Raw genomic sequence first — 27,904 nt, 5'->3', positions numbered from 1 at the left:
TTGGAGGGTGCGTTTACACCGTTCCGCCTGCGGTAAAATTGATAAAGCCATTTTATTCTTCGGGTCAGTACAGTTACAGCGATACCTCATTTAGGTCTTTTTTTATGTTTTGGCGCTTTTATGCAATGAAAACAATTTTATATAAAAAATAATTATTTTTGCATTGCTCTATTCTGCGAGCTATAACTTTTTTATTTTTTTGCTGATGATGCTGTATGGTGGCTCATTTTTTGCAGGACAAGATGACGCTTTCAGCGGTACCATGGATATTTATATGCGTCTTTTTGATCGCGCGTTGTTGCACTTTTTGTTTGGCGGTATGATAATAAATCATTACTTTTTGCTTAGTTTTTTATTTTTTAAGGGGTTCGCTAAAGGGGTTAACTAGTGGGACAGTTTTATATGGCGGGTCGTTATGGAAGCGGCGATGCCAAATATGTGTACTTTTGTTTTTTTTTATTATTTCCAAAAAATTAATTTATTAGGGAATTTTTTTTTTTAATTTATTTAGCGATTTTTTTAAAATTATTTTTATTTTTTTTTTACTTTATTACATTATCCCAGGGGGGACATACCTGTCATGTGACAGATCGCTGATCTGTCACATCACAGATCACTGTGACAGATCAGCGATCTGTCACAGGCACTGCACAGGCTTTCCTCATGCCTGCGCTTTGCAGGCACTGAGGAAGCCAGCTCCCAGCAGGCCCCCGAAGGTCCCCGTCGCCATCTTGGATTCGGGGACCTGCAGGGATGGAGCCCCCCGCAGCAGCGCTGCACATTGCGTTGCTGTGAGGGGCTCAGGGAAGCACGGAGGGAGCCCCCTCCCTGCCGATGCTTCCCTTTAACCCCCGGTACACCGCGATCGTGTTTGATCGCGGTGTGCAAGGGAATAACGTGTCGGGGGCGGTCCGTGCCCGCCCCTGACACATTGTGCCGGGTGTCAGCCGTGATAATCAGCTGACACCCAGCCGCGATCACCACGTGGGCGCCCCTGATCGCTGTGACGTACTATCCCGTCCCTGGGAATTAAGTCCCAGGGCACATGAACGGGATAGTAGGTCACATGACAGAAAGGGGTTAAACAGGAAAGAGGTATATTGGATCTATAAATTAAGAAGCCTCAAACGACAGGGTCTTAATGAGATCACAGAGGTTTTTATTTAATTTATTAATAGAGTTTGTTATATGTATTTATTTATATTTGTTTTAATATTTATGGATGTCTTTTAATATTTATTTTTCTGTGGGAGTTTTTAAAGAATTTCACCATAAAATACCTGATGGGTTGATTTAATTGTTACAAAAGATCTTATTCATGTTTTATAAGGGAAGTATTTTTAATGTGCTTTTATTATATTTATTTCCATCATGCTCCACAGTAATAGGAATAAACCGATGGTGCTGCGGTTAGAAAATTAGGTGAGTAACCTAGACCCTGTTTTTTTTTTTTGTTTTTTTTTCTTTCAATTTTTTCTATTCTATCTCCACTCAGAGAAATAGTAGTTCTACAGAGCATTAACTCCTCTCCTCTTTCTGGACTTGTCTTTGGCCCCAGTAAAATAAATACTGGTATATTTATTTTTAAGTTTGTTAATAATATTCCTCTCAGAAATAATTGTATATAACCAATCATTCCTTTGTCCTAAAGAAATCATCCTCTGACATGATTTGCTTTCCTCAGGTGGTGTTAATAACACTGCTGAGTGAATTTTTTATTTTTTTTTCATTTTTTAAACTTTGGTATGTGACTTATACTAGCACTGGTCGCTGTATAATTTGACTCTGTGCTGGAGTTTTTAACAGCCATGTGGTATTTGGAGAAGCGCTGTGTGCTCCTCCTGTGGTACGATCCTGAAGGTGTATGCAATATTGCAGGTGCGGAGCACATTGTCCTTCCAACTCTGCCACTGAGCTTTGGCAGATGACTGATTCCCCCTTTTTTTTTTTTTTTCCTTTTCCCTTTATTCTAATTCATCATTAAATAGGAATAATAAGCCAAACCTAAGTTTAAAAAAAAAAAAAAAAAATTCTATATTTTTTACTTTTTATTAATAAAACATTTTTAATTGATTAAAATTTAGATCCTTGCAATTTATCTCTACGAGTTCGTGTCCGAGATTTGCTTTTCTTGCTCAGTATATATGTGTTTTTTAATTTTCTCTTATATATATTTTTTTTTTTCCTTTTGTTCAACAACCTGTGAAATTAAAATCGACATGTCAATATAAGAACAGCTTCTAACTATTACTATGAATTTTTATACTGTCTGCTAACTATGAACTTTGACATGTGTCATCTGACTGTCATCTGACTGTTTGGAGCTCATTTTTTTTAAATCTGTGTGTACTTAATGCACCACCTATGTATGCTTCATGTGGTACTTCCTGAAGAAGAGGTTGCAAAAAACCTTGAAACGCGTAGAATAAACTACTGTCAGGCTGTGTTCACACACAGCGTTTTTTTAGCAGTTTTTACCGCGGTTTTCACTATAAAACCGCTATAAAACCGCTAAAAATAAGGTGCACAGTCATTTCTATGCATTTTGCACTTTTTGCGCACATTGATGCGTTTTTTACCGCGAAAAAAAACGCATCGCTGTAAAAAACGCAGCATGCTCATTAATTTTGCGGATTTTTCCGCGGTTTTGGCTTCTTCCATGCGTTTAGAAACCGCTGCGGTAAAAAACGCATCAAAAACGCATCAAAACCGCTGCGAAAAAATAGGTGCGGTTTCTGGTAAGGGATTCAGGTTTTTGTTCAGAAATTTTCTGCAACGTGTGCACTTAGCCTCAAAGTTTATTAACCTTCTGAAATTTCATCATTTGGGCAGCACTGACAAAATCCACGTATTCCTTTGCAGAGATCTGCTTAATTGAGAAAGACATAACGAAGGGATTGCCCACACCTGTCCATGAAATAGCCTTGGAGTCAATTGTCCAATTACTTTTGGTCCCTTTAAAAACAGGTTGGCACATGTTAAGGAGCTGAAACTCCTAAACCCTTCATCCAATTTTAATGTTGATACCCTCAAATGAAAGCTGAAAGTCTGAACTTCAACTGTATCTGAATTGTTTTGTTTAAAATTCATTGTGGTAATGTCTAGAACCAAAATTAGAAAAATGTTGTCTCTGTCCAAATATATATGGACCTAACTGTATATAAGAGAGAGAGAATAAATAGATATAAAGTTGTCATTGAGATATATATATATATATGTATATACTGCTCAAAAAAATAAAGGGAGCCCTATAACATAGGATGTGGTATTAAAGTGTTCCCTTTATTTTTTTGAGCAGTATATATATATATATATATACACAGTGAAGGAAAAAAATATTTGATCCCTTGCTGATTTTGCAAGTTTGCCCACTGACAAAGACATGAACTGTCTATAATTTTAAGGGTAGGTTAATTTTAACATTGAGAGATAGAATATCAAAAATAAAATTCAGAAAATCACATTGCTTAAATTATATAAATGTATTTGCATTTTGCAGTGAGAAATAAGTATTTGATCCCTCTGGCAAACAAGACTTAATACGTCATCGCGGTCTTCTCGCAAAGGTTTACTGGGACCAGAAGATGCCTGGAGCGTGGAGAGAGGCGTGAAGGCTGCGCGGGACACCGGAAGGTGAGTATAACAATATTTTTTATTATTTTTTACATCCTATCTTTTACTACTGATGCTGCATAGGCAGCATCATTAGTAATACAAAGTTAGTCACACTCGTCAAACTCTGTGTTTGATGATTGTGACCAACCTGTCAATCAGTTCTCCAAGCGATGTTTCAGATCGCTTGGAAAACGCTACCATTCTGCAAGCTAATTACGCTTGCAAATCGCTAGTTTTTCTGCGGGAAAATCGCGTTAATTTAAAATGCGGATTTAATTCCGGAATTCTCGCGGTAACTTCCGCGAAAGTTCCGCTACGTGTGAACTTAGCCTAATGTGCTTCTTTTTGAGCCACTCGTTTGTTGTCTTGGCTGTATGTCTTGGGTCATTGTCTTGCTGGAAGACCCAGCTACAACCCATTTTTAATGTCCTGGCGGAGGGAAGGAGGTTGTCACTCAGTCCTGTGTCCTTATCAGAGAAGTTTTCACCTCCATGCTTGACAGTGGGGATGGTGTTCTTTGTGTCATAGGCAGCATTTCTCTTCCTCCAAACATGGCTAGTTGAGTTAATGCCAAAGAGCTTAATTTTTGTCTTATGTGACCTCAGCACCTTCTCCCTATCACTCACAGAATCATCCAGGCAGAACTTCGAGAACCAGATTAAGATCCCAAGGATCTACGGGCGCTCGGTACGGAGGAGCCATATGAGTCACTCCTCGAAGGAAGGTTTTGACCTGAGAGCGGGAGGCCAACGTCTTCTGAAATAAAATGGACAGCGGCGAGACTTGACCTTTTAAAGAGCTGAGGGCAAGACCTGCATCAAGCCCTGTCTGAAGAAACGCCAGGACAGAAGGGAGCGAAAAACGCATGGGCGGAATGTCGTTGGCCTCGCACCAAGTGAAATAGGCCTTCCAAGTATGGTAATAAATTTTGGAAGACGATGACTTTTTGGCCCGGATCATGGTATGAATAACTCGATCCGAAAAGCTTGATCGTTTCAAAACCTCGGCCTCAAACAGCCACGCCGTTAAATTGAGCGGCCGAGAATTGGGGTGGCAAATCGGACCTTGAGACAGCAGATCTGCCCTGTCTGGAAGCTTCCAGGGGGCATCCGCGAGAAGGTTGACAAAGTCCGCGAACCAAGACCTTCTGGGCCAATTCGGGGCGATGAGGATGAGTGGAATTCCTTCTGCCTTGATTTTCTTCAACAGCCTGGGAAGAAGAGGCAGGGGAGGGAACAGGTAGGGGAGCTTGAACTGCGACCAAAGAATGGCCAGAGCGTCGGCGCCCACTGCGAGAGGATCTCGAGCCCTGGATACAAACTGTGGGACTTTCCTGTTGAGCTGAGAAGCTAGCAGATCTACGTCCGGGGTTCCCCAACGACAGCAAAGCTGAAGAAATACCTCTGGATGTAGGGACCACTCTCCCGCCACGAGACCCTTGCGGCTGAGAATATCGGCGGCCCAGTTGTCCACGCCGGGAATGTGCACCGTGGATATTGCCGGGACTGAAACCTCTGCACAATGAAGAATCTTGGACACTTCTGCCAGGGCTGAGACACTCAGTGTCCCCCCCTGGCGGTTGACATATGCCACCGCTGTGGTATTATCTGTCTGAATCCGGATAGGCAGGCCTCTGAGAAGTCTCTCCCAGTGAACGAGAGACAAATAAATCGCTCGTATCTCGAGGACGTTGATCGGCAGGGCTGACTCCTGAGTCAACCATCGACCCTGAACAGTGTGATTGCGGAACACTGCCCCCCAGCCGAGGAGGCTGGCATCTGTTGTCACAATCTGCCAGTGAATGGGGAGGAATGACCGTCCCAGGGAGATGAGAGGAGACGTCAGCCACCAATTGAGGGACTGCTTGACCCGGAATGAAAGACGAAATGGGCGATCCAGGGAAAAAACGGACCTGTTCCACCGAGACAGGATGGCGTGTTGGAGAGATCTGGAGTGAAATTGGGCAAAGGGAACTGCCTCAGTCGCCGCCACCATCTTTCCCAGGACTTTCATGGTTGTCCGGAGAGATGGAAGTCGTATGATCTGCAGCGATCGTACCTCCCGCTGCAGGGAGCCAATCTTCTCTTGTGGGAGGAAAACCCTCGAAACGAGTGTCGAACAATAGACCCAGAAACACAAGACGTTCTGTCGGAACAAGGCAGGACTTCTTTTTGTTGATGAGCCACCCGAAATTGGACAGGGTGTCGAGAACGATGGTAAGACTTTGGCGAGCTTGATGAAAGGATGGAGCTTTGATGAGATTGTCGTCGAGGTATGGAAAAAGAACGAGACCTCTGATTCTCAACAAGGCCATCAACGCCGCCATGATCTTTGTAAATACTCTGGGTGCGGTGGCGAGACCAAACGGCAGTGCAGCGAACTGGTAATGTTCCTGGTGAATCGCGAAACGCAGGAATTTCTGATGCCCGGAGAATATGGGAACATGTAGATAGGCATCTTGAATGTCTATTGAACACATGAACTCCTGCGTCTCCATGGAAGCGATTACCGACCGAAGAGACTCCATTCGGAAATGACGCAGTCGGACTCTCTTGTTGAGTGACTTGAGGTCCAAGATGCGGCGAACTGTACCGCCTTTTTTCGGCACGACAAACAGGTTTGAATAAAACCCTGTGAAACGTTCTGATTCGGGAACGGGCACAATCACTCTGGAACTGAGGAGAGAGGCGATGGACTCAAAGAACCCCGGAACTAAGGCAGGATCTTTTGGAGGTCGGGACTGGAAGAAACGATCCCGGGGACGAGAAATGAACTCTATCTTGCATCCTGATGATTCAAGTTCCCTGACCCAAGCATCCTCTACTGAGGCAAGCCAGACGTCTCTGAAAAGGAGTCGACCTCCCAATTGGGAAGGACCCTCGGGAGTTCGTTGATAGTCATGCTGATGTGGACCGTCCAGATCTGGACCTGGAGGATCTGTCCTGGGAGGAGTGAGATCGCCAGGAGGGAGTGGGTCTGAAAGACACCTTTTTCTATCCTGTCGTGCCTGCGCTCTCTGTTGGTTAGAAAAGTTGTCTGCTGTGTTGGAGCGGCGGAAAGTCCAAAAGGGCCAAAACTGATGTCTTAGCGAAGGTCTGCGAGGCTTGGACTGAGGGAGGACGGAACTCGTGCCTCCAGTGGCATCCTTAATAATCTGGGCCAGCTGGGATCCGAAGAGACTCGCTCCCTGAAAAGGCAGATTGGTAAGGGACTTTTTTGAAGACAAATCCGCCTGCCAAGCCTTGAGCCAAATTGTACGTCGGATTGCCACGACGTTGCTCGACGCCTGAACTGCGCAAGACGCGGCATCCAAGAAGGCAGAGAGCAGATAATCCCCTGCATGGGAGATCTGGTTGGCCAGTTCGGCCAATTGCTCTGGTTGGGCCTTATCTAGGATGCCCTTGTGGAGATCCTTTGCCCAAGTGGCTATGGCTTTCTCTACCCAAGATGAAGCGAAGGCTGGGCTTAGCACTGCTGCAGCCGCTTCGAATGTTGACTTTGCTATAGATTCTATAATTCAATCATTAGAATCCTTTAGTGACGCCACACCTGAAATCGGGAGGACCGTGTTGTTAGAAAGTCTGGACACGGGTGCGTCTACCGAGGGGGAAGCAGACCAGTTGTCGGTGAGCTCTTTGGCAAACGGGTACAGCACGCCTAGGCGCTTCCCTCTTTGAAAGCGCCTGGTCGAATTTTCTCTTTTCCTGGTAAGGATCTTGCCAAACTCAGAGTGGGAGGTGAAGACCCTGGAAGGTGTTTCTGGCCGTCTGAACGAAACCTCCTGTTCTGAGGATTTCGCAGGGGAGTCTGAGATTTCGAAGGTGTGGTTAATCGCAGCAATGAGGTTCTGTACCGTAACCTTCATGTCCGCGTCCTGGTCCGAATCCAGCTCTAAGATCTCTTCGGATGACACATCCGAGAACGCTTCACCTGACTCGGGTGAGGAGGCACGGGAGGGCGACTGCTGGGAAGGACTATGTGGGGATGTGAGGCCAGGAGAGGATCCCGGCTGGAGATCCTGTCTGGGCCTTTTGTGGCTTCTGCTAGCTGGCTCAGATGGAGCTGCATGTGACCTGCTGGACCCTGCAGAAGTGTCCAAGGGCAACTTATCAAGGACGGCTACTAGGGAATGAGACACCCTGGTAAGGTCTGCCACAGATTGTGAAAGAGATGAGGCCCAACCAGGAATGGGGGGTTCGCTTCCACATGGCGCAATATATGGCTCCTGGACGGGGTCATGCTGAATGGGATTGCTGCAGTTCAGGCAGAGGGGAGTAGGCTGACCTGAGGGAAGTTTGTGATTGCAAGAGGAGCATGCGAAGAACTGGACTAGAGAGCCCGTGGGGGCCGGCGGACGGCCATGCTCAGCCTGAGAGTTAGGCATAATGAAGGAAGAAAATAAGGACCCTGAAGAAATGCCGGAAGGTTGGGGGACAGAAAGGCAGAGGAGGGTGTCAGTCTGCAAATGCAGAGCTACTCACGGTCCGGTGTCGCTAGAAACCACACGACTTGTCTGTAGGTGCAGGGCAGCGGAGCGGTGTCCGGCTGACAGGCTGAGAAGATGGCGGCCGCCTGAGAGGAGCAGGAGGAACGCGCGTTTTCAGAGGAAGAAGGGTGGAGCTAGCTGCCAAGGCTGAAGGAGGCACCGCCCGCTGGCCAAGAACAGGCTAGGATCCAAGAGAGAAGCCCGCTTAGGAGAAGGGGGCGGGGGGCGTGGCCGCGACGCAGAAGGCCCGAAATGAAGCCGGGGCCTAAATTAATAGCGGCGGCCGCCTGTCGGCGCGGAGGTCCCGCAGCGCTGCCGCGGCAACCGTTCTGAAGATCACTGCTGATGTCTGCTGGTGGGAGAAGGCCGCCTAGGAATGAAGGCGGGGGAAGCGCAGGGCAAGGCCCATACTGACGCCAGGACCAGGAGTAACTGCGGCAGCCGCCGTGGCCGCTTTGAAGAATATTGGAGCCGCTGAGATGCCCATCTAGGCGTGAGGATGCGACTCGGACCCCATACTTACCTCCGTTTTGCATTCAATAAAGGTACCTCATTATCCCACGCTGTCTGATCCGTCTTTTGTTGTGTCCTCGCCTCATCCAAACCGACAGGCTCTGGTGGGCGAGTGGGTGGGAGACGGGGGGCGAGGACCATCTGGATCGCTGGCACGCACCTGTGCTAAGCTCTTGGTCCTGCTGTGGAGAGCTATGAGGATACGGGGTGTCAGTACATGCCGTACTCATAGTCTCTTTGTGGGAGTACAGTTGTGACTATTCACACTGTATCCCTCCGGAAACCTGAAAGGGAACGACGCACATCGAGGTAGATAAGGGTCTAATGAAAGACCCGTGTCCACCTCCTACTGACACTAAGCTAAAACTGAGGAATATCCTGCCGGTCGGTGGGATGTACTCTGCGGAGGAGGAGCTAACCTTTTTATGTGCATAGTATCAGCCTCCTAGTGGCAGCAGTGTACACCCATGGTGTCTGTGTCCCCCAATGAAGCGATAAAGTATTTTGAGCACTTTGGCTACAATAATGGTGGTGTACCATGAGCGTGGGGCACGTGTTTGATGCAGCTTGTGTCATTGGCTGCTGAAATCACATGTCCCTTTCCATATATAGAACAGACATCTTGTTTTAGCACCATTTTGACATTGTAACAGCGCAGAGAGGCTGTTTCTGGTGCTGGAACTGTTTGCTGCTATATTTTAGCTAGTTAGCTAGGCAGTTGTTTCTTAGTCAGATAGTTTAGCTAGGTAGTGTTCGGTGTAGCTGTGAAATTGACCTTCCAGCTTTTTTTGTGCCATTTCTGAGGTCCACAAAGACAGCAGGACACATTTCAAACAAGTGTGTTGTGCACTGCTTCTATTGTGCTCTATGCATGAGCAGACCATTCTAAATCTAATTTTTTCACTTCCTAAATGTGAAACAGCAAGGCATATGTCACCTTGTCATTTAGTGAAAAAAAAAAATTTTTTTGGCAGTTGCTACCATGTCATATCTCACATTGTTATTTAGTGGCGGTGAAATTCCACTGTTTGCATACATAGCTCTTGCACATTACAAATAAAATTCTGTAGCTAAACGTGATACAGCCAGCCGTGTCCCACGTTGTAATTTTGTGGCGGTGAAATAAACCTGTCTGCAGAGCTCACACACATTAAAAAAAAATCTGTTGCTAAAGGTCATACAGCCCGCCATATCCCAAGTTGCAATTTTGTGGCTATGAAATTAAGCTGTCTGCAGACCTCATGCACATTAAAAAAAAAATTCTCTTGCTAAATTCCGTATAGTCCACTATATCCCACGTTGTAATTTTGTGGAGGTGAAATTCACCTGTCTGCAGAGTTCATGCAGATGAAAAAAAAATTTTTTTTCTGTTGCTAAATGTGATACAGCCTGCCATATCCCACATTTTAATTTTGGAGCAGTGAAATGAAGCTGTCTGCAGACCTCAAGCACATGAAAAAAATAATTTGCAAAGTTGGTGCAGAGTAAAAAGTCTATGGTAATTTTTAGCTGCTAATACTGTGCTCCTACCACACTATCTGAGCAACATGACTGGGAAAAAGCAAGTTCGTGGTGGAAGGAGGATTAGGCTTGGTGTTCAAGGTGTCTGAGGGGTAGGTGGTAGTGTTTGTGAAAGCACTAGTGGACCAACAACGTCATGTCCTATCAAAAGAAAACTGACAACTTCTGTTACTGGATGTTGAAGTTTTAGTGTGCTGCATTGTTCTTGTGTAATTGCAGTCTGTGATATCTGCAGTGGGGCTTCTGTGTCTGCTGTTGCTGCTGCAGATGTTAACACAAATTTGTGGAAATGTTTACCAGTCCTTGGGTGGCCATCTGCTGGGTTGGTTTTAGTGGAAGAATTGTCGGACCCCATTATAATATTTCTACTGTGATGAAATTGATGCCACTTTGATGGTGTCTGCCACAAATTTTTGGAAATGTGAACACTCCTTGTTCGGTGTCTGTGACAACATAGCATTTCTTCTTAATTATGCCTGACATAAATTGTGTAGTTCCAGAATTATAAACTGTTGTCTGAAGTATTTACTCTTCTTGTAGGATGAATATTTACCTCTACTACTATCTCCTACAGTTTATTTTCTGTTATCTTTGCAAAACAGTAATGCATGGCCACTGAACAATGATGTTTGCTGATATGTTGATTACATACAATGTCCATGCTAGACAGTTTGTTGGCATTCCCAGAGGAGGAAAAACTATGCAAAAGATTACATAATCAAACAATATAGAATGGTCTCATTCACATCTCTCTTTGACCTCTGGATGCTGGTTGAAGGCCAGTTGTGAACTATATAAAGAGACTTTTTCTTCTGGTCCATGTGAGTCTTCAGGATCTCAGCTTATGGAACTATAGCCCCGGCTGGAAGAACACAGGACTGTTTCATTGACCATCACTGAAACCCCAGAGATGTCTTAAAGAATCCAAGTTGGGACAATCGGGTCACCTGGCTACATACCTCAATGTTCTCAGCTTCCTAAGCTTGTCGTTACCTCCTCGCTGTGGGGACCCGCCAAAAGTGGATATGCGGCACTGGAAGCAGCTCTAATCCCGGCAAATCAGCGGAAGGGTGAGACTGTAATTTGCACCATCTTGGGAATTTGCTGGGACTGTTCTGTGCTACTGTGTGTTGGTGGTTCAATAATTATTGCCACACCGTTTAACCCTTACCCTGTGTTGTCTGAGTAGTGTTCTGCCCAATGGGAGAGCGGGCGTTCAGTGGTATGAGTCCTTGTCCATGTGTGAGCAGGTTGCGGGATGCAGTAAAGGGCAGGAGACAGAGCAAGGTTTAATGGTTTTACTTAACACAGAGATACTCCACGCTAGGAGAAAAACCGTTAAATGGGGGGTGAAAGGCAATTTGAATGCGGGAAAAGAATATGCAAAGTCAATGAAGAACAACAAAGGATATTATGATGGTAGTTCTGATTTAATCCACTTAGCCTGTCAGTCGCCTCGCATGCTGTAGGAGTTTCAGAGCAGACGATGGCGCCGACGGCTGGCACTGTGTTTTTCTGATGTGGGCTAAAGGGTAACGATGATCCATCTTCTGGCGGCAGTGGTAGGTGTCCAGTACCTTCCGCTGAGCCCCTAGTCCATTTACTGATGTAGCGGAGAGGGAGCAAGCTGCAGCTTTATCTAAGCCCAGCGTGGCCTGGCAGATATACACCGGGGGTCGGGGCATGGATAACAGTCCTGCACCTGGTCTCTTTAGCGGCACGCGCGCATAACTGGCAGACCTGGAGTGCTGTGCACCTTGGTTCGTGGTGGCTACACTATATGTCTCTCTCACGTCCTCGGCGGGGAAGCTTGGGCACGGGGGCCTGCGCTGCAATGATGCACCAGGGACAGAGCACACACTTCTGCTCGCTGTGCGCGTCTCTTCCCACCAAGTCTGACCACTTCCGCTAAGGCTGCCAAATTCTAGCCACACCCCCTGCTCCTGGATACCCAGATTGGTCCAGTCCCTTAGACATTCCCACGAACAACAGAGGTGACAGCCGTGACAGTTCCGGATCCGGCGCAGAACAGGTACCCGCGGTCTGGTCCTTTTTTTTTTACACTTGCAAGCTTTCTAAAGACAGCCGGGCCAGCGGGCGAGAGTACCCACTGACCCCCGTGCCCCCCACAGTGTTCATCTGCTGGGTTAGATGTAGTGGAAGACCTGTCGGTCCCCATTATACTATTTCTACTGTGTTGAAATTCATGGCACTTTTTTTGTCTCTGCCACTAATTTTTGGAAATGTGAACACTCCTTGTTGGGTCTCCTTCATGTCTGTAGCTTGTAGCAGTAGGCCTCCAAGACAGGCAGTGCTCCACTGCCCTTGAGTCAACTACCCATGTTAAGGTCTCCAATGTTTTACACAGGTCTTTGCTCAAGAGATATGTGGAGCCCCTTGAGCCCTCACCCCTACCGCCTCCCCCAATTATGGTTGATGGAAACCTAGTTTCAAATTTCGAGGATTGTAGATTCTCACCTCCGACATCGTTTCCTACAATACTTGTGCACAGAAGTTATGTGAACTTCGAAATGCACTGAGTGTACTGTGTGAACTATGAAATAAATACCAATCTTTTTATCCATATACCTGGATTGTGAATTCTACAGCAGTGCGGTTTATATCCACGGTTTTCCTCTTTACTGCAACCGAGTAGTGGTCATATAACATCCCCCAGGCTCACCCACTCACTTCCTTGACCACTTTTCTGCTTTGCTGGCACACTTCATGTTCTCTGAATTGCCAACCCTTATCCTGGGAGACTACAACAGCCCTACCTCCCCAACTGCATCCCAGCTTCTATCTCTAGCTACTGCTCATGACCTCTCACAACTTTCAACCTCTGAGACACACAAAGACAGAAACACCCCTGATCTAGTCTTTGTCTGGCTCAGTTCAATCGCCTACCTAGATAACACATCTTAATCTTTCTCCCCCATGAAATTAGGAGTATAACCACAACTTACATATTTTTAGGCGCTACCTCAAAACACATCTGCTTAGGGCGGCCTATCATGTTCTCTAATCAAAGTCTGTTTATAGATAGCCTATTCTCTACTTCACTGAACATTATTTGCCAATAAACTCAACCGTACCCAAAAGCCTCATGCAGCCTTTATCTACCCACCATTTCCTCAAGATGGCTGGACCATCATTGTAAATAGGCACCTGTACTTTGTGTCACCTGTCACCCCAACCTCATTGTAGATTATAAGCTCTGAAGAGCAGTGTCGTCATTATTTTATCTTTGTTTGATTATAGTAAATTTTGTAATTATTGACTTTTTTGTATGAACTGCTGACTTCCAAAGCTCTGTGGAATATGTTAACGCTATATAAACAAAGGTTATTATTATTAGTAGATTGAAGATGGTGAAGAGCAGGCTCTTAGCTTTGCCATGTGTAGGAGGAAACAATCTTACATGAGCACAACTGCACAAACAAGGGCTGGCTGCTGTGCTGACACAGGGTGGAGTACAGTGAACACGACAAGCTGCTGGACTGCAGGCGGAGATGTTACGGTGGATTGAGAAAGATGGGATGTGCTTGGTATCTAAGATCAGTCAAAAACAGCAGGAATGTCCACTTCCTCATCAACTGACAGGCTCTCACTCACCCCGACTGTAGAGGGTAAACAAGTAGAGGCTCTGTGTCTGGAGACCCGTGTGACAACACTTGCCACAGTGAGGGTGGAGGAAGAATCGGAAGATGTGGTTGATGGGGTAAATAGTGTTTGGCGAGGCACGCTAGTCTGCATTTTAGCACAGTGAGATTCCCAGATTAACGCATGGTGATCGCGCATGTGCGGGTTCATGAATGTAGTAGTCAAATCATTGAATTTTTTTATCTCTACTCGGTCGTTTTTAACAAATTTGGCAAATAATGTGATTTTTGTTGGTCTGAAAAAAAGACCCAAGCTAGGCAACTGCAGACCCACGAATGCTGTTAGTCACTGACAGAGATGGGGCTGAGGATGCATTGCTTGTCGTGCATAACTCTGTGTCTGTGGGAAGCCGCAACATAACCTCCTTCTTCTCCTCTGCTGAGCTACTCAGCTGCATGCCTCCGAGTTTACACAGAGTGATCTACTACCTCATTGTCATCCTCTCTGTTCTTCTCCCACTCCTCGCCCTGAGAGTCAGCCTCCTCCTCTTCCTGCCGACAGCACAGTACAGTCTGCATGTGCCTCATGTATCTGAGTCTCATCAGAAATGGATCACATCCACCCCCCGGGTTAACGTCTGTTGACAAGGGTTTGGATTCTGCTCGGACAATATTTTGACCGGCCATGGATCAAACTGAAAAAAAAAAAATGTGGGCATCGGTGCAGATAATTTCCTCCTCTTGACTCTGTGACTCTTTGGAGTACACTTCCGATGCCCATGGCATAGAATATGTGAACAGATCTGCAGACTCAGCCATCTGTGGTTCACTACAGTCAGTTGGGCTGTTGGGAGAGTTGTGACGTGGGGGGAAAAGAAGGGTAATTGGGGTGCCACCTCTGAAGACTGTACTGTGTGTGCTGTTCAGGTGAAGGAAGAGGAGCAGAGGCAACTTGATGCAGCGCTTGTCATCTACTGGAGCACATGTTCTTTCTGGCCCTCATCTACAAAGCATACCGCTGTGCAGCTGCCAAAGAAAGGGAGTGGAGTAGCCCATCCAATAACAGAAGTTGTAAAAATGCTGCACAATTGCTCACTGCAGCAAAGCAAACCTACTTCTCATCTCATACCTGTCTCACAACCCTAAACAGCTATTAAGTTCTCTCCTTCGTCCACCAGCTCACCCTCCCTCTCCTCTCAGCTGAAGACTTTGCCTCACCACCTGTGAACTTGACCCAATAACGTCCCAACTCATTCTAAACCTGACCAGTCTTCATCTCAAGCCTAACCCTCCTCTTCAACCTGTCACTAACAACTGGTGTCTTCCTCTCCTGGTTGAAACATGCCTCGATCACACCCATCCTCAAAAAGTCCTCACTTGACCCATCCTGTGTCTAGCTGTCGCCGCCCCATCTCATTTCTCCCCTATGCCTCCAAACTACTGGAACACATCCATTCTGAACTGTCCTCCCACTTTTCCTCTTGCACCCTCTTTGACCGCTTACAATGACTGCCGACTGAACCATTCCATGGAAACTGCCCTGACTAAAGTCACCAATGACCTACTAACTGCCAAATGAAAGCGTTGATAGTTCCTCCTTCTCCTGGCATCTGCCTTTGTGGTAAGAGGGAATGTTTCACTGTGTCAAATTTTATGAACTCTTGGCATTAGACTTGGCCCTTTGTTGAATCTCCTCATACCTGACAGTGTCGATATTCCCGAAGGTTCAGTTGTAGACCCGCTATCTTTAGGGGGAGTGTTCCCTCTCTCTTAAAGGGACTGTCCACATCAACCTAAGGTGTTCCCAGCCAATAGCTGAACGACAACTTCTATTTATGGCTCCTTCTTCAATATTGAATTGCCTGAGCTATTCTGTTAGTTTGCCTTGCATGCTTGCTAATTGAGGGGTTCCCCAGTTCCGCCTCTCTGCTTGTCTACCCTATACCCATCTGCTCATGTCTGTCTATGCTCGTCTGTCCATTAGCAGGTCCAGATCGCACCTGACAGTGCCCATCTGTCTAACACCCAGTCCAGCCCGCACCTGCTAGTGCTTTTCTGTTCCTCGGCCGGTCCTATCTGCACCAGTGGTTCCAGTGTCCCAACAGTGCCTGCCTGCATTCTTCATCCCTCCGTTGGGCTGTAGCAGCATACCTGCTCTAGGGGGTCAGCTGCCACCCTTTGTAGGTCAGCCCTGTAGTAGCACCTGGTGCCACCTGCTTGAGTCGCAGTTTTCATCTGATGCCACTTATCCAAATTGGTAGGCCTCCTAATTATGCCCCTCCAGGCTTTCCTAGGGATACGGTGCAGTGATTCAACCACTTTGCCCTTTACAGTCTCCATCTGCTGGGTCGGCTGTAGTGGAAGAGCTGTCTCTAAGTTGCAATTGATGCCACTTTGTTGGTGTCTGCCATTAATTTTTGTAAATGTGTAGACTCCTGGTTGGGTCTCCTTCATGAGTGTTGCCTGTAACAGTATGCCCCTGAGACAGGCAGGCCTCCACCACCTTTGAGTCAACTACCCATGTTACTATCCTTAGATTTTTCTGACAGTAGTCTATGAAACTGATATTGGTGCCACCTGAGTGTGGCTGAGCATGAAAGCAGGTAGAGATGTTGCATGTAGTATCAGGGCTCCCAGCACAGCAGGCCTACACTGAACCCTCACCCACCCCATCTTAATTTGATGTTCAATTTAACGCTGTAAATGCTGGTACAGACCCTGATACCTCATGCATGGCCGATTAATGCCATTCTAAAATTTGTACTGTGGGTGAATTGAGGCCACTTTTCTGGTGTCTGCCCCTCATTTGATGTGTTTTGGAAGCTTTTGGGCCCGTTTGAAGGTGTTATGTATGCGTTTTTGCCTCCCATTGACTTGAATGGCGTTTGGCTATGTTTGGCGACTATTGCAAATTCGGCGATCGTAATCCAAACCGAATATTGAATTATTCGCTCATCTCTACTCATGCGACCGCAGTCAGTTCATGCATCACGGTCCATACTCGATGAGTGAATCCAGTCATTTACTAACAGGTGGCCTAATAGATTGTACCTCTGACACGGTCTATTAGGCTTTGGTCGGTCTACTGTACACATGAAGGCCATTGTTAGGCCTCCAGCTGCCATAGAGCCAGTGAAGTGACAGAACAAATGATCTCTCTGACAAACTTATTACTTGTGACAGTCGCTATTAACCGTAGCACAGAAACGTTCACATTCTTGTGAAAACTAGCACATTCTATTAGGAAGTGAAAAGGGAATACAGTGACGGAAAGTGGTTAACGGAAATCTTGCTCAAGGTTTAGGCTTCTCAATCTCTTGGCAAAATACAATATGGCACAGCAAATCCAACAAATGTTATCAGTGGCGTGCGCCTTGCCAGAAATCTTATGTCAATAACTGAAGCAACACTCGGTCCCTACCAAGCTCCGCCCATTTCGACAGAGCTGCCACAAAAAATGTTGCAACTTTTCAAAGTATTTTGTTAGTTTTCTGGTGTATACCTTTTGATGAATCAGGGCCATAATTTAAAAATCTAGTCAGGTACTGGAGGCAGAGACGAGACAATGCTGGCACCAAACCTGGCCAGCTTCATTCCACATCTTTCTGGGTAATTGACAAGTCTGTCTCTGGATGGGGGCAGCTGGAGCATTTCAGAAAACACATACCTGGCTGAAATTGTACAGCCAGCTCCAATTCATACCGCCGGTGTGTTTGGTAGCATGAATCTGGAGCCAGGTTCCATTTATTTATATTAAGGAAATATTCTCAGTAAAGAAGGAAAAGATCAACCTTCTCTTGAATGTATTCGCTTGCGAATTCCATTTGAGGCAATCACTTTAACCAAAAATTTTCAGTAGCTGCACATAAGATTTGCAGAATGTCTAGGAGGAATTCTGGACCACTTCCCCATGCAAATTGAATTTCAGCTCATTAATACTTCTTGGATGCATTGCCCATACAACCCTCGTCAGGCATCTTGATTGGGTTAAAACCAGGCCCGGAAGCAGCAAAGTAGACACGACTTCCACCATTCACAGTTTGCATGAGGTTTACGTATGCAGTAGTCTTTTTTATCAAAGTATTCTGCATTTGTTCAAAAAGTTCATTGTGTCTCATCTGTCCCTAGAGCTTTTTCGTAGAAGCAATATGAAACATACAGGTGGGTCTTGGGGAAACTTGAGATGGGGTGCAACTTTTTTTTTTGTTGACTTCCTTTGTGGTGTACTTCACTGAGTACCATTGGCTTTCTCCCCACCTCTTACCAGATTGCCTGTTGTTCTCTTGGAGTGATCTTAAAAGGATTTGAAATATATTAAAATAAGAAAATGGAGCATTACTCAAGCTCTTTAGGTACAGCGCTGTCTCTCCACTTTCGCCTCGTTTTCTGTTTGACTGAAGTGGTGACATCACATCAACAGTGCTGTAGCCAATCACAGAGCTCAGAGACTTGTGTTGTTTACATCAGCAGTGCAACTAAGTGAAGTGATTGGCTCAAGCACTGTCAAGATGATGTCACTGCTGCAGTCAAGAAACAAAGCTTCGTGCAGTGGAGATACAGTGATGTCACTGCTGCAGTCAAGAAACAAAGCTTGGTGCAGTGGAGATACAGTGGTGGACCCAAGGAGGTTAAGTACAGCTCAGTTTGTTTGTTTGCTTTTTACACCTAACAGCCTACGGGCACAGGTTTGCTGAAAGACAACAAACCCTTTAACATAATGTCCACTCCCAGAGCAAGTCCTAATATTTCTCCATTTGTAGATATTTACCTAAAGGCCCCGTCTCACTAAGCGACTTACCAGCGATCCCGACACCGATATCAAGGTGTCAGGATCACTAGTAAGTCGCTATGTGATCGCTGGTGAGCTGTCACACAGACAGCTTCACCAGCGATCAGCAAAGCGATGCCGAGCGCCCGGCATCGCTTGCCATCCTGTAAAAAATAGAATCAAAATAAAAAATATAGTTATTCTCACCATCTGATGTCCCGCGCAGTCTTCCGGCCTCTCTCCACGCTCCGGTCCCAGTGATCCTTTGCACGAATGACCGTGAGATGTCACGGTCTCGCGGGGTAACAAAGTCTCGCGGTCATTCGTGCAAAGGATCACTGGGACCGGAGCGTGGAGAGAGGCGGGATGGCTGAACGGGACGTCGGAAGGTGAGAATAACTATATTTTTTATTTTTTTTATTATTTTTTACACCTGATCGCTGGTCTCCCGCTGTCACACACAGCGATGCGTGCTGGCCAGCGGGAGACCAGCGACAAAAGAAATGTCCCGCTGATTTCTTGCAGAGATCAGCGATACCGGCAGGGGGGCCGCTCGCTGATCGCTGTCACACACAGTGATCTCGCTGGTGAGATCGCTGTTACGTCACAAAAGTTGTGACTCAGCAGCGATCTCGCTACCGAGATTGCTTAGTGAGACGGGGCCTTAACTGTCGATTGATGTATACCCACGTCTTTCCAGCTTCATTCATCTTATAACTTCGTTGTCTTCAAATATATATATATATATATATATTTATATTTTTTTTTACAGAAAAACAGACTTGACAGTGACCAGGCTTTGCAAGTCTTTATTTAACATGCAAAGCATAAAACTAATCATTTACACCCAATCTAATTACGAAGGCAGGAGACCAACGGAAAGAGCTGTTTTTTTTCCAAATATTTCCTTTTAAATATATTTTTGGGATCAGTCACCTTACAATTAGATGATGGTAAAGGTATGTGTGCAGAACGAGTAATGTTGGTAATACAGTAACATTTCATACACAAATTCAAGTACAAATAATCCAATCTGAAAAGTATTCTTTTAAAATGTAACAAAATCACATCAGTGAGTTGAAAATACAGTGATTACTTAGTGGTTGTTATTTAGTTGTGTTAAAAAAAGAATAATACATACACAATGCAAACCTACAGCATGGGTATTATTTTTAGCCCAGGCAGCAACCAGAGTGGTCTTCACCCTAACGCACAAGGTTGACCCTACTGTACTAACCATTTGATGGACAATGAGGCTTTTAAAATAGTTGCACAAGATGGCATATTCCTGAGATTGCACGTGTTACCAGTATGCAGAATTAAACAGAATATTTAAGTGATTTGTTTTGTTGATCTTGACACTTGTGGTTCACAGAATGACATTAATATAGCACCGATACATGATTACAACTGTGCACATTCAGAGGTATTCATTGTATTCGTCACTACCTCCCTGAATGGGTTGAATGATTAATCATTGGGTACATGTGATATATGTACTTATTCTGAAACAGCAGCTTTTGGTGAAGTATTTACTTCAGCTTGTGTGTTTTGTGAAGAAAGCATAATAATAAACCTAAAGGCATTAAAAGTGAACAGACATTTTACAAAAATTACATTATTTAGCATAAAGCACATGGTGTCAGAAGCTTGTAATCCTTACAAATGCTGTGCACTTAGGACAAATATATAAAGGGGTTGTGCAGGTTTAGAAAAACGCGTCTGCTTTCTGCACCACACCTAGCTGCGGGTTGTGTGCTTTACTGCAGCTTACACCTATTAGGCTATGTACCCACGTATGCAGAAAATTCCTGACTGAAAACCGGACCCCTTCCCAGAAAACGCGCTTTTTTTGCGCAAAACTCGCACGTTTTTCCATGCACTTTTTTCCGAAGCGTCCCCAGTCTCATAGAAAATAGTTAGAAATGCGGATTTTCCCGCGAAATTAATGAGCATGCTGCATTTTTTACCGCAATGCATTTTTTTGTGGAAAAAAACGCATCAATATGCACAAAAAGTGCAGAATTCATTAAAATGAATGGGATGCTTCTTGTAAGCGGTTTTTAAGCGTTTTTGGCGGTAAAAACACTTAAAAAATGCGAAAAAAATGCTTACGTGTGCTCACAGCCTTAAAGTAAATGGGCTGAACTATAACAACATACACAACCTGTAAACAGGTGCGCCGCTCTATTTGAAACAAAGAACAGCCAAGTTTTTCTACTTCTAGACAATGCCTTTAAGTCCATGATTGAAAGGCACCTACTGGCAAAGTTTGGTAGCGAGTCTCAAAATCAAATTGGACGGCAAGTCATGTGATATCTGTGTCAAGCGTAATAACAATGTCTTTTATTGTCATCCTGCCTTGAGGTCAACTGGCGGGTGTGTTCTCCATAGTTGATAAAAGTTTTGTCAGCTGGGCTCGCTGTGCTGGTGTGATCTGCTGCGTCATGTGCACAATACAGTCCATTGTTATTTCTGGATTAGCTACGATCAGGCTGTGGAAAGTAAAAGACAGACAATCGTTTACATCATATATAGGGAAAAAACAACCCTAAGCTGTTGGTACCAAACCTTTGTAAATTATTTCAATAACCCGACAAAGTTACTTTACGTAAGATTTAATATAATGAAGAGCCCTCTCCCCAGATACATCATCAACAATGTCATTTAACTCATGCTCACCCTCGGATATGCTTCAAGGCATAATCCCTCTTCAGATACTTTATGTTCTCACGGATAGCAGACCTTGCACCATCTTCCTCTTGTAGATGTTTCTCCAGCCACTCCACCACCTCCTGGTTATTGTCCCACAAATATGCCTTGAAAGTAATGGAAAAAAATAAATTAGTTGATGCTTCCCTCAGTGCACTCCATGTGGAACTGCAATGACTTGATGCTCCAATGCATATAACTTAAAAAAACAAAACAAAAAAACACAAACAGATTTACGGTAAGTAGCCCATTGGAAAAAATGCTTGCATTCTGCTACAAATATCCCAATATAAACAGGCCAGCTTGTATTTTCTTACTAAGATGCTTCTTTCTATCTTAAAATTCATCATATCTTTCTGGTCAGCTGTTGTGATGTGATCTCATGGTGGCCCCCTGGGAATTAGATGGTTTTCAGTTCTCTGAAGCCAGTAACTATCTCAGTCAACAGAACTTACTGCATCATGAAATAGCACGGGGTGTAGCACACGAGCGGTAGGAGACAATCTCCTATCACAGTTACCGATGACTAGACAGCTCCTTCCACAGAAGATCACAATTCAGCTTCCTGAAAATATACTTATATTTAGAGGGCTGGATATTCACAGCATGCAGAGATGGTACAGGCGTTAGCAGTTCATGTGATAAGGTTTGAGGGATCACCTGATTAATAGAAAAGCATAAAGGAATAAAAGATAGGGTGAATTCTGAGAAATCAAAATGGAGTCTGAATAAAAGCAAAGAAGAGGCTGAACTGTTTGGCTTTAATTACAAAATATATAAGAAAATTGAAATTGTGATAGACAATCAAAGAAGTGGGGTTGCATATAACTTTATGGATATATTATTACATGTATGTATGTTGCAGTTACCGCATTTCTTTTTACTTTAGCTTCCGGTGACATTCTGTGTAAAACACTGCTCCTTTCCCTGAATTAGACTATCATCAATCACATACTCTTCAAGAGCCACTTCTATAGTCACTTCCCACTGAGCATGCACAGGATGGGTACTCAGACTCCGAGGGTCTGGATGCAAGCGGGAGCACACTACCATTTAGAGCAGTTTGCTATCCCAAGCAACAGAGAGCTGCTAATCAGTGCTGGGGGCATGGATGGGCAACCCTGCAGGAGGCAGCTTGTCCTTTAGTGATAATCTCCTTCTGATAAAACACTGATTCTAGTGAAACAACAAAACACAGCCCAGTAAATGACACATCACCATAATCAGGCTCTCTTCTACTATATCAGCAAATACATGCTGATAGATTTCATCTAAGGATGTTAATCGCTTGCAAAAATTTCAGATAAAACATTAACCCCTTCACCCCCAAGGGTGGTTTGCACGTTCATGACCGGGCCAATTTTTACAATTCTGACCACTGTACCTTTATGAGGTCATAACTCTCGAACGCTTCCATGGATACCGGTGATTCTGACATTGTTTTCTCGTGACATATTGTACTTCATGTTTGTGGTGACATTTCGTTCAAATAACTTGTGTTTATTTGTGAGAAAAATGGAAATTTGGCGAAAATTTTGAAAATTTCGCAATTTTCCAACTTTGAATTTTTATGCCCTTAAATCACAGAGATACGGCACACAAAAAACTTGATAACTAACATTTCCCACATGTTTACTTTACATCAGCACAATTTTGGAACCAAAATTTTTTTTTGTTAGGAAGTTATAAGGGTTAAAAGTTGACCAGCGATTTCTCATTTTTACAACACCATTTTATTTTTAGGACCACATCACATTTGAAGCCACTTTGAGGGGTCTATATGATAGAAAATACCCAAAAGTGACACCATTCTAAAAACTGCACCCCTTAAGGTGCTCAAAACCACATTCAAGAAGTTTATTAACCCTTTAGGTGCGTCACAGGAATTTTTTTGAATATTTAAAAAAAAATGAACATCTAACTTTTTTTCATAAAAAAAATACTTCAGGTTCAATTTTTTTTATTTTACCAAGGGTAACAGGAGAAATTGAACTGCAAAAGTTATTGTGCAATTTGTCCTGAGTACGCAGATACCTGATATGTGGGGGGAACGACTGTTTCGGCGCATGGCAGAGCTCAGAATGGAAGGAGCGCCGTTTGACTTTTTCAATGCAAAATTGGCTGGAATTCAGATTGGACGCCATGTCAAGTTTGGAGAGTCCCTGATGTACCTAAACAGTGGAAACCCCCTACAAGTGACCCCATTTTGGAAACTAGACCCCCCAAGGAACTTATCTAGATATGTGGTGAGAACTTTGAACCCACAAGGGCTTTACAGAAGTTTATAACGTACAGCGGTACAATTAAAAAATCATATTTTTTCCACAAAAATGATCTTTTCACCCCAATTTTTATTTTCCCAAGGGTAGCAGGACCCTAAAAGTTATTGTGCAATTTGTCCTGAGTACGCTGATACCCCACATGTGGGGGTAAACCACTATTTGGGCGCATGGCAGAGCTCGGAAGGGAAGCAGCGCCATTTGACGTTTTTGGCTGGAATTGAGATCGGACACCATGTCGCGTTTGGAAAACCCCTGATGTACCAAAACAGTGGAAACCCCCCACAAATGACACCATTTTGGAAAATAGACCCCCTAAGGAACTTATCTAGATGTGTGGTGAGAACTTTGAACCCCCATGGGCTTCACAGAAGTTTATAACATAAAGCCATACAATTAAAAAATCATATTTTTTCCACAAAAATGATCTTTTCACCCTCAATTCTTATTTTTCCAAGGGTAACAGGACCCTAAAAGTTATTGTGCAATTTGTCCTGAGTACGCTGATACCCCACATGTGGGGGTAAACCACTATTTGGGCGCATGGCAGAGCTCGGAAGGGAAGCAGCGCCATTTGACGTTTTTGGCTGGAATTGAGATCGGACACCATGTCGCGTTTGGAAAACTCCTGATGTACCAAAACAGTGGAACCCCCCCACAAATGACACCATTTTGGAAACTAGACCCCCTAAGGAACTTATCTAGATGTGTGGTGAGCACTTTGACCCCCCCAGTGCTTCACAGAAGTTTACAACGCCCGGGCGTGAAAATAAAAAATTCGTATTTTTTCCACAAACATGATCTTTTAGTCACCATTTTTTTATTTTCCCAAGGGTACCAGAAGAAATTGGACCCCAAAAGTTGTTGTCCAATTTGTCCTGAGTATGCTGATACCCCATATGTGGGAGAAAACTACTGTATGGGCACACGTCAGGGCTCGGAAGGGAAGTAGTGACGTTTTGGAATGCAGACTTTGATGGAATGGTCTGCGGGTGTCATGTTGCCTTTGGAGAGCCCCTAATGTACCTAAACAGTGGAAACCCCCCACAAATGACACCATTTTGTAAACTAGACCCCCTAAGGAACTTATCTATATGTGAGGTGAGCACTTTGACCCCCCAGTGCTTCACAGAAGTTTACAACGCCCGGGCGTGAAAATAAAAAATTCGTATTTTTTCCACAAACATGATCTTTTAGTCACCATTTTTTTATTTTCCCAAGGGTACCAGGAGAAATTGGACCCCAAAAGTTGTTGTCCAATTTGTCCTGAGTACGCTGACACCCCATATGTGGGAGAAAACTACTGTATGGACACACGTCGGGGCTCGGAAGGGAAGCAGTGACGTTTTGGAATGCAGACTTTGATGGAATGGTCTGCGGGTGTCATGTGCGTTTGGAGAGCCCCTGATGTACCTAAACTATTGAAACTCCCCACAAGTGACCCCATTTTGGACACTAGACCCCCCACGGAACTTATCTAGATGTGTGGTGAGCACTTTGAACCCCCAAGTGCTTCACAGAAGTTTATAACACTCGGATGTGAAAATAAAAAAATCATTTTTTTCCACAAAAATGATATTTTTGCCCCCAATTTTTTATTTTCCTAAGGGTAACAGGAGAAATTGGACCCCAAAAATTGTTTTGCAATTTGTCTTGAGTAGGCTGCTACCCTACATGTGGGGGTAAAACACTGTTTGGGCGCATAGCAGAGTTTGGAAGGGAAGGAGCACCATTTGACTTTTTCAACTCAGAATTGGCTGGAATTGAGATCAGACGCCATGTTGCATTTGGAGAGCCCCTGATGTGCCCAAACAGTGGAAACCCCCAATTATAACTCCAACCCGAACCCCAACACGCCCCTAACCCTAACCCTAGCCCTAACCCTAGCCCTAACCCTACCCCAACCCTACCCCAACACACCCCTAGCCCTAACCCTAGCCCTAACCCTAATGGAAAAATGGAAATAAATACATTTTTTTTATTTTATTATTTTTCCCTAACTAAGGGGGTGATAACGGGGGGTTTGATTTACTATTTATGGCGGTTTTTATGTTTGGCGGCTGTCGCACGCTAAAAGACGCTTTTTATTGTAAAAATAGTTTTTGCATCACCACATATTGAGAGCTATAATTTTTCCTTATTTTGACCCACCGAGTCATGTGAGGTCTTATTTTTTGCGGGACGATTTGACGTTTTTATTGGTACCATTTTCGGGCACGTGAAATTTTTTGATCGCTTTTTATTCCGATTTTTGGGACGCAGAATGAACAAAAACCAGCGTTTCATGAATTTCTTTTGGGGGGGGTGCGTTTACACCGTTCCGCGTGCGGTAAAATTGATAAAGTGGTTTTATTCTTCGGGTCAGTACGGTTACAGCGATACCTCATTTAGGTCGTTTTTTTATGTTTTTGTCGGTTTTATGCAATGAAAACTATTTTATATAAAAAATAATTATTTTTGCATCGCTTTATTCTGCGAGTTATAACTTTTTTATTTTTTCGCTGATGATGCTGTGTGGCGGCTTGTTTTTTGCGGGACAAGATGACGTTTTCAGCGGTACTATGGATATTTATATGCGTCTTTTTGATCGCGCGTTATTGCACTTTTTGTTTGGCGGTATGATAATAAATCATTATTTTTTGCTTCGTTTTTTATTTTTATTTTTTAAGGGGTTCGCTAAAGGGGTTAACTAATGGGACAGTTTTATAGGGCAGGTCGTTACGGACGCGGCGATACCTAATATGTGTACTTTTATTGTTTTTTTTTTTTTATTATTTTCAAAAAATGAATTTATTGGGGAATATTTTTATTTTTTTTTACTAATTTATTTGGCGATTTTTTTAAATTTATTTTTACACTTTTTTTTAATTTTTTTTTTACTTTATTACATAGTCCCAGGTGGGACATCACTGTCCTGTGACAGATCGCTGATCTGTCACATCACAGATCACTGTGACAGATCAGCAATCTGTCACAGGCAGTGCACAAGGCTTCCTCATGCCTGCGCTTTGCAGGCACTGAGGAAGCCAGCTTCCCCAGGCCCCCGAAGGCCCCCGTCGCCATCTTGGATTCGGGGGCCTGGAGGAAAGGAGCCCCCCGCAGCAGCGCTGCACATTGCGCTGCCGTGGGGGGCTCAGGGAAGCACGGAGGGAGCCCCCTCCCTGCCGATGCTTCCCTTTAACCCCCGGTACACCGCGATCATGTTTGATCGCGGTGTGCAAGGGGTTAACGTGTCGGGGGCGGTCCGTGACCGCCCCTGACACGTAGTGCCGGGTGTCAGCTGTGATAATCAGCTGACACCCGGCCGCGATCAGCGGCGCTCACCACGTGGGCGCCGCTGATCGCGGTAGACGTACTATCCCGTCCCCGGTCATACGGGCCCGGGTACCGTGGACGGGATAGTACGTCTCATGTCAGGAAGGGGTTAATGGCAATTGTTCAAAGATATTCTGCCCTCCAAACCCATTTTCATTCCTTTTACAAAAAAAAATAAAATAAAAAATTTGTGAACCTCCACCTTTTTTTTTGCGATCATACTTTAAAGAATGTACAAAAATACTTGGCACTCAAAAATGAAGAAGCAGTGTATTCTATATTTAGCATCCAGACAAAAATAGACTCATATCGTATGAACGTTTTCGGTCCAACAACGGACCTTCATCAGAAAGGTTTTTTGGTTTCTTTTGGTAGAAAACTAGAATTTACAGACAGAGTAAACAAGAGAACAAAACAAAAACAATTTTTTGTCAGAAACTGCAACGGACATAGGTTTCTGCTTCTTCATTTTTGAGTGCAAAGTATTTTTGTACATATTTACGGGTTGGAAACCTTACTTGAGCACCGAACAACCTTCCTTTTTTTCTCTGGAGTGCCGTGTTTTTTTGCCTACATACTTTAAAGAAGCCCCTGCCTTAAAGGGATTGTCTGGTCCAAATCAATGAGTCTGCAGTCACTCTGTGTCACTGCAGACTTATGAATCCCCCCCAACTGACACACTGTGCGTTGCGGTGATTCGTCTGTTTCTGATCCGAGACCGGAGGTTACATATGAGTTATCCATAATCCCGGCCAGAGGGCGCGGCTTCGCTTTCCATACACTTGTATAGAGTGAGGCAGCGCTCTCTTGTCAGTCACGTCACTAGATGGGGCACGGCCTCACTTAATGCAAGTGAATGAAGCGAAGCCACACCCATTAGTCAGGCTTTGGCTGGGAGTATGTATAAAGCATACATACTTACCAAAATCGGCGAATCCCTGTAGCGTACAGTGCATGCCCTGGAGGGATTCATAAGTCTGCAGTCACACAGAGTGACTGGAGACATATCAATTTAGACTGGACAACCCCTTTATCACCATCATTTCTCCCAGTATAGTCTGTCTGTGACTGATGTTTAGAACTCATGGTGCTG

General features: G+C 44.5%; 1 protein-coding gene across 5 annotated transcripts in view; it reads right to left on the bottom strand.

Moving 5' to 3' along the window:
* Positions 1 to 19,298: 19,298 nt before the first annotated feature.
* The window catches only part of ACACB (acetyl-CoA carboxylase beta), a 398,726-nt gene continuing 390,120 nt past the window's right edge, over positions 19,299 to 27,904 (bottom strand). For all 5 annotated transcript variants that reach the window (XM_073582603.1, XM_073582604.1, XM_073582605.1 and 2 more), the window contains 2 exons: positions 21,188 to 21,324; positions 19,299 to 21,000 (listed from right to left, as the gene is read on the bottom strand). In XM_073582603.1, the coding sequence (XP_073438704.1) occupies positions 20,874 to 21,000; positions 21,188 to 21,324 (264 nt within the window). In that variant the 3' untranslated portion in view covers positions 19,299 to 20,873. The remainder of the gene's footprint in view (positions 21,001 to 21,187; positions 21,325 to 27,904) is intronic.

This window comes from Dendrobates tinctorius, unplaced genomic scaffold (assembly GCF_039654945.1).
Source record: "Dendrobates tinctorius isolate UK_male_01 unplaced genomic scaffold, ASM3965494v1 ptg000073l, whole genome shotgun sequence".
Taxonomy (NCBI): Eukaryota; Metazoa; Chordata; class Amphibia; order Anura; family Dendrobatidae; genus Dendrobates; species Dendrobates tinctorius.
This window is presented reverse-complemented; position numbering and strand designations above follow the sequence as displayed.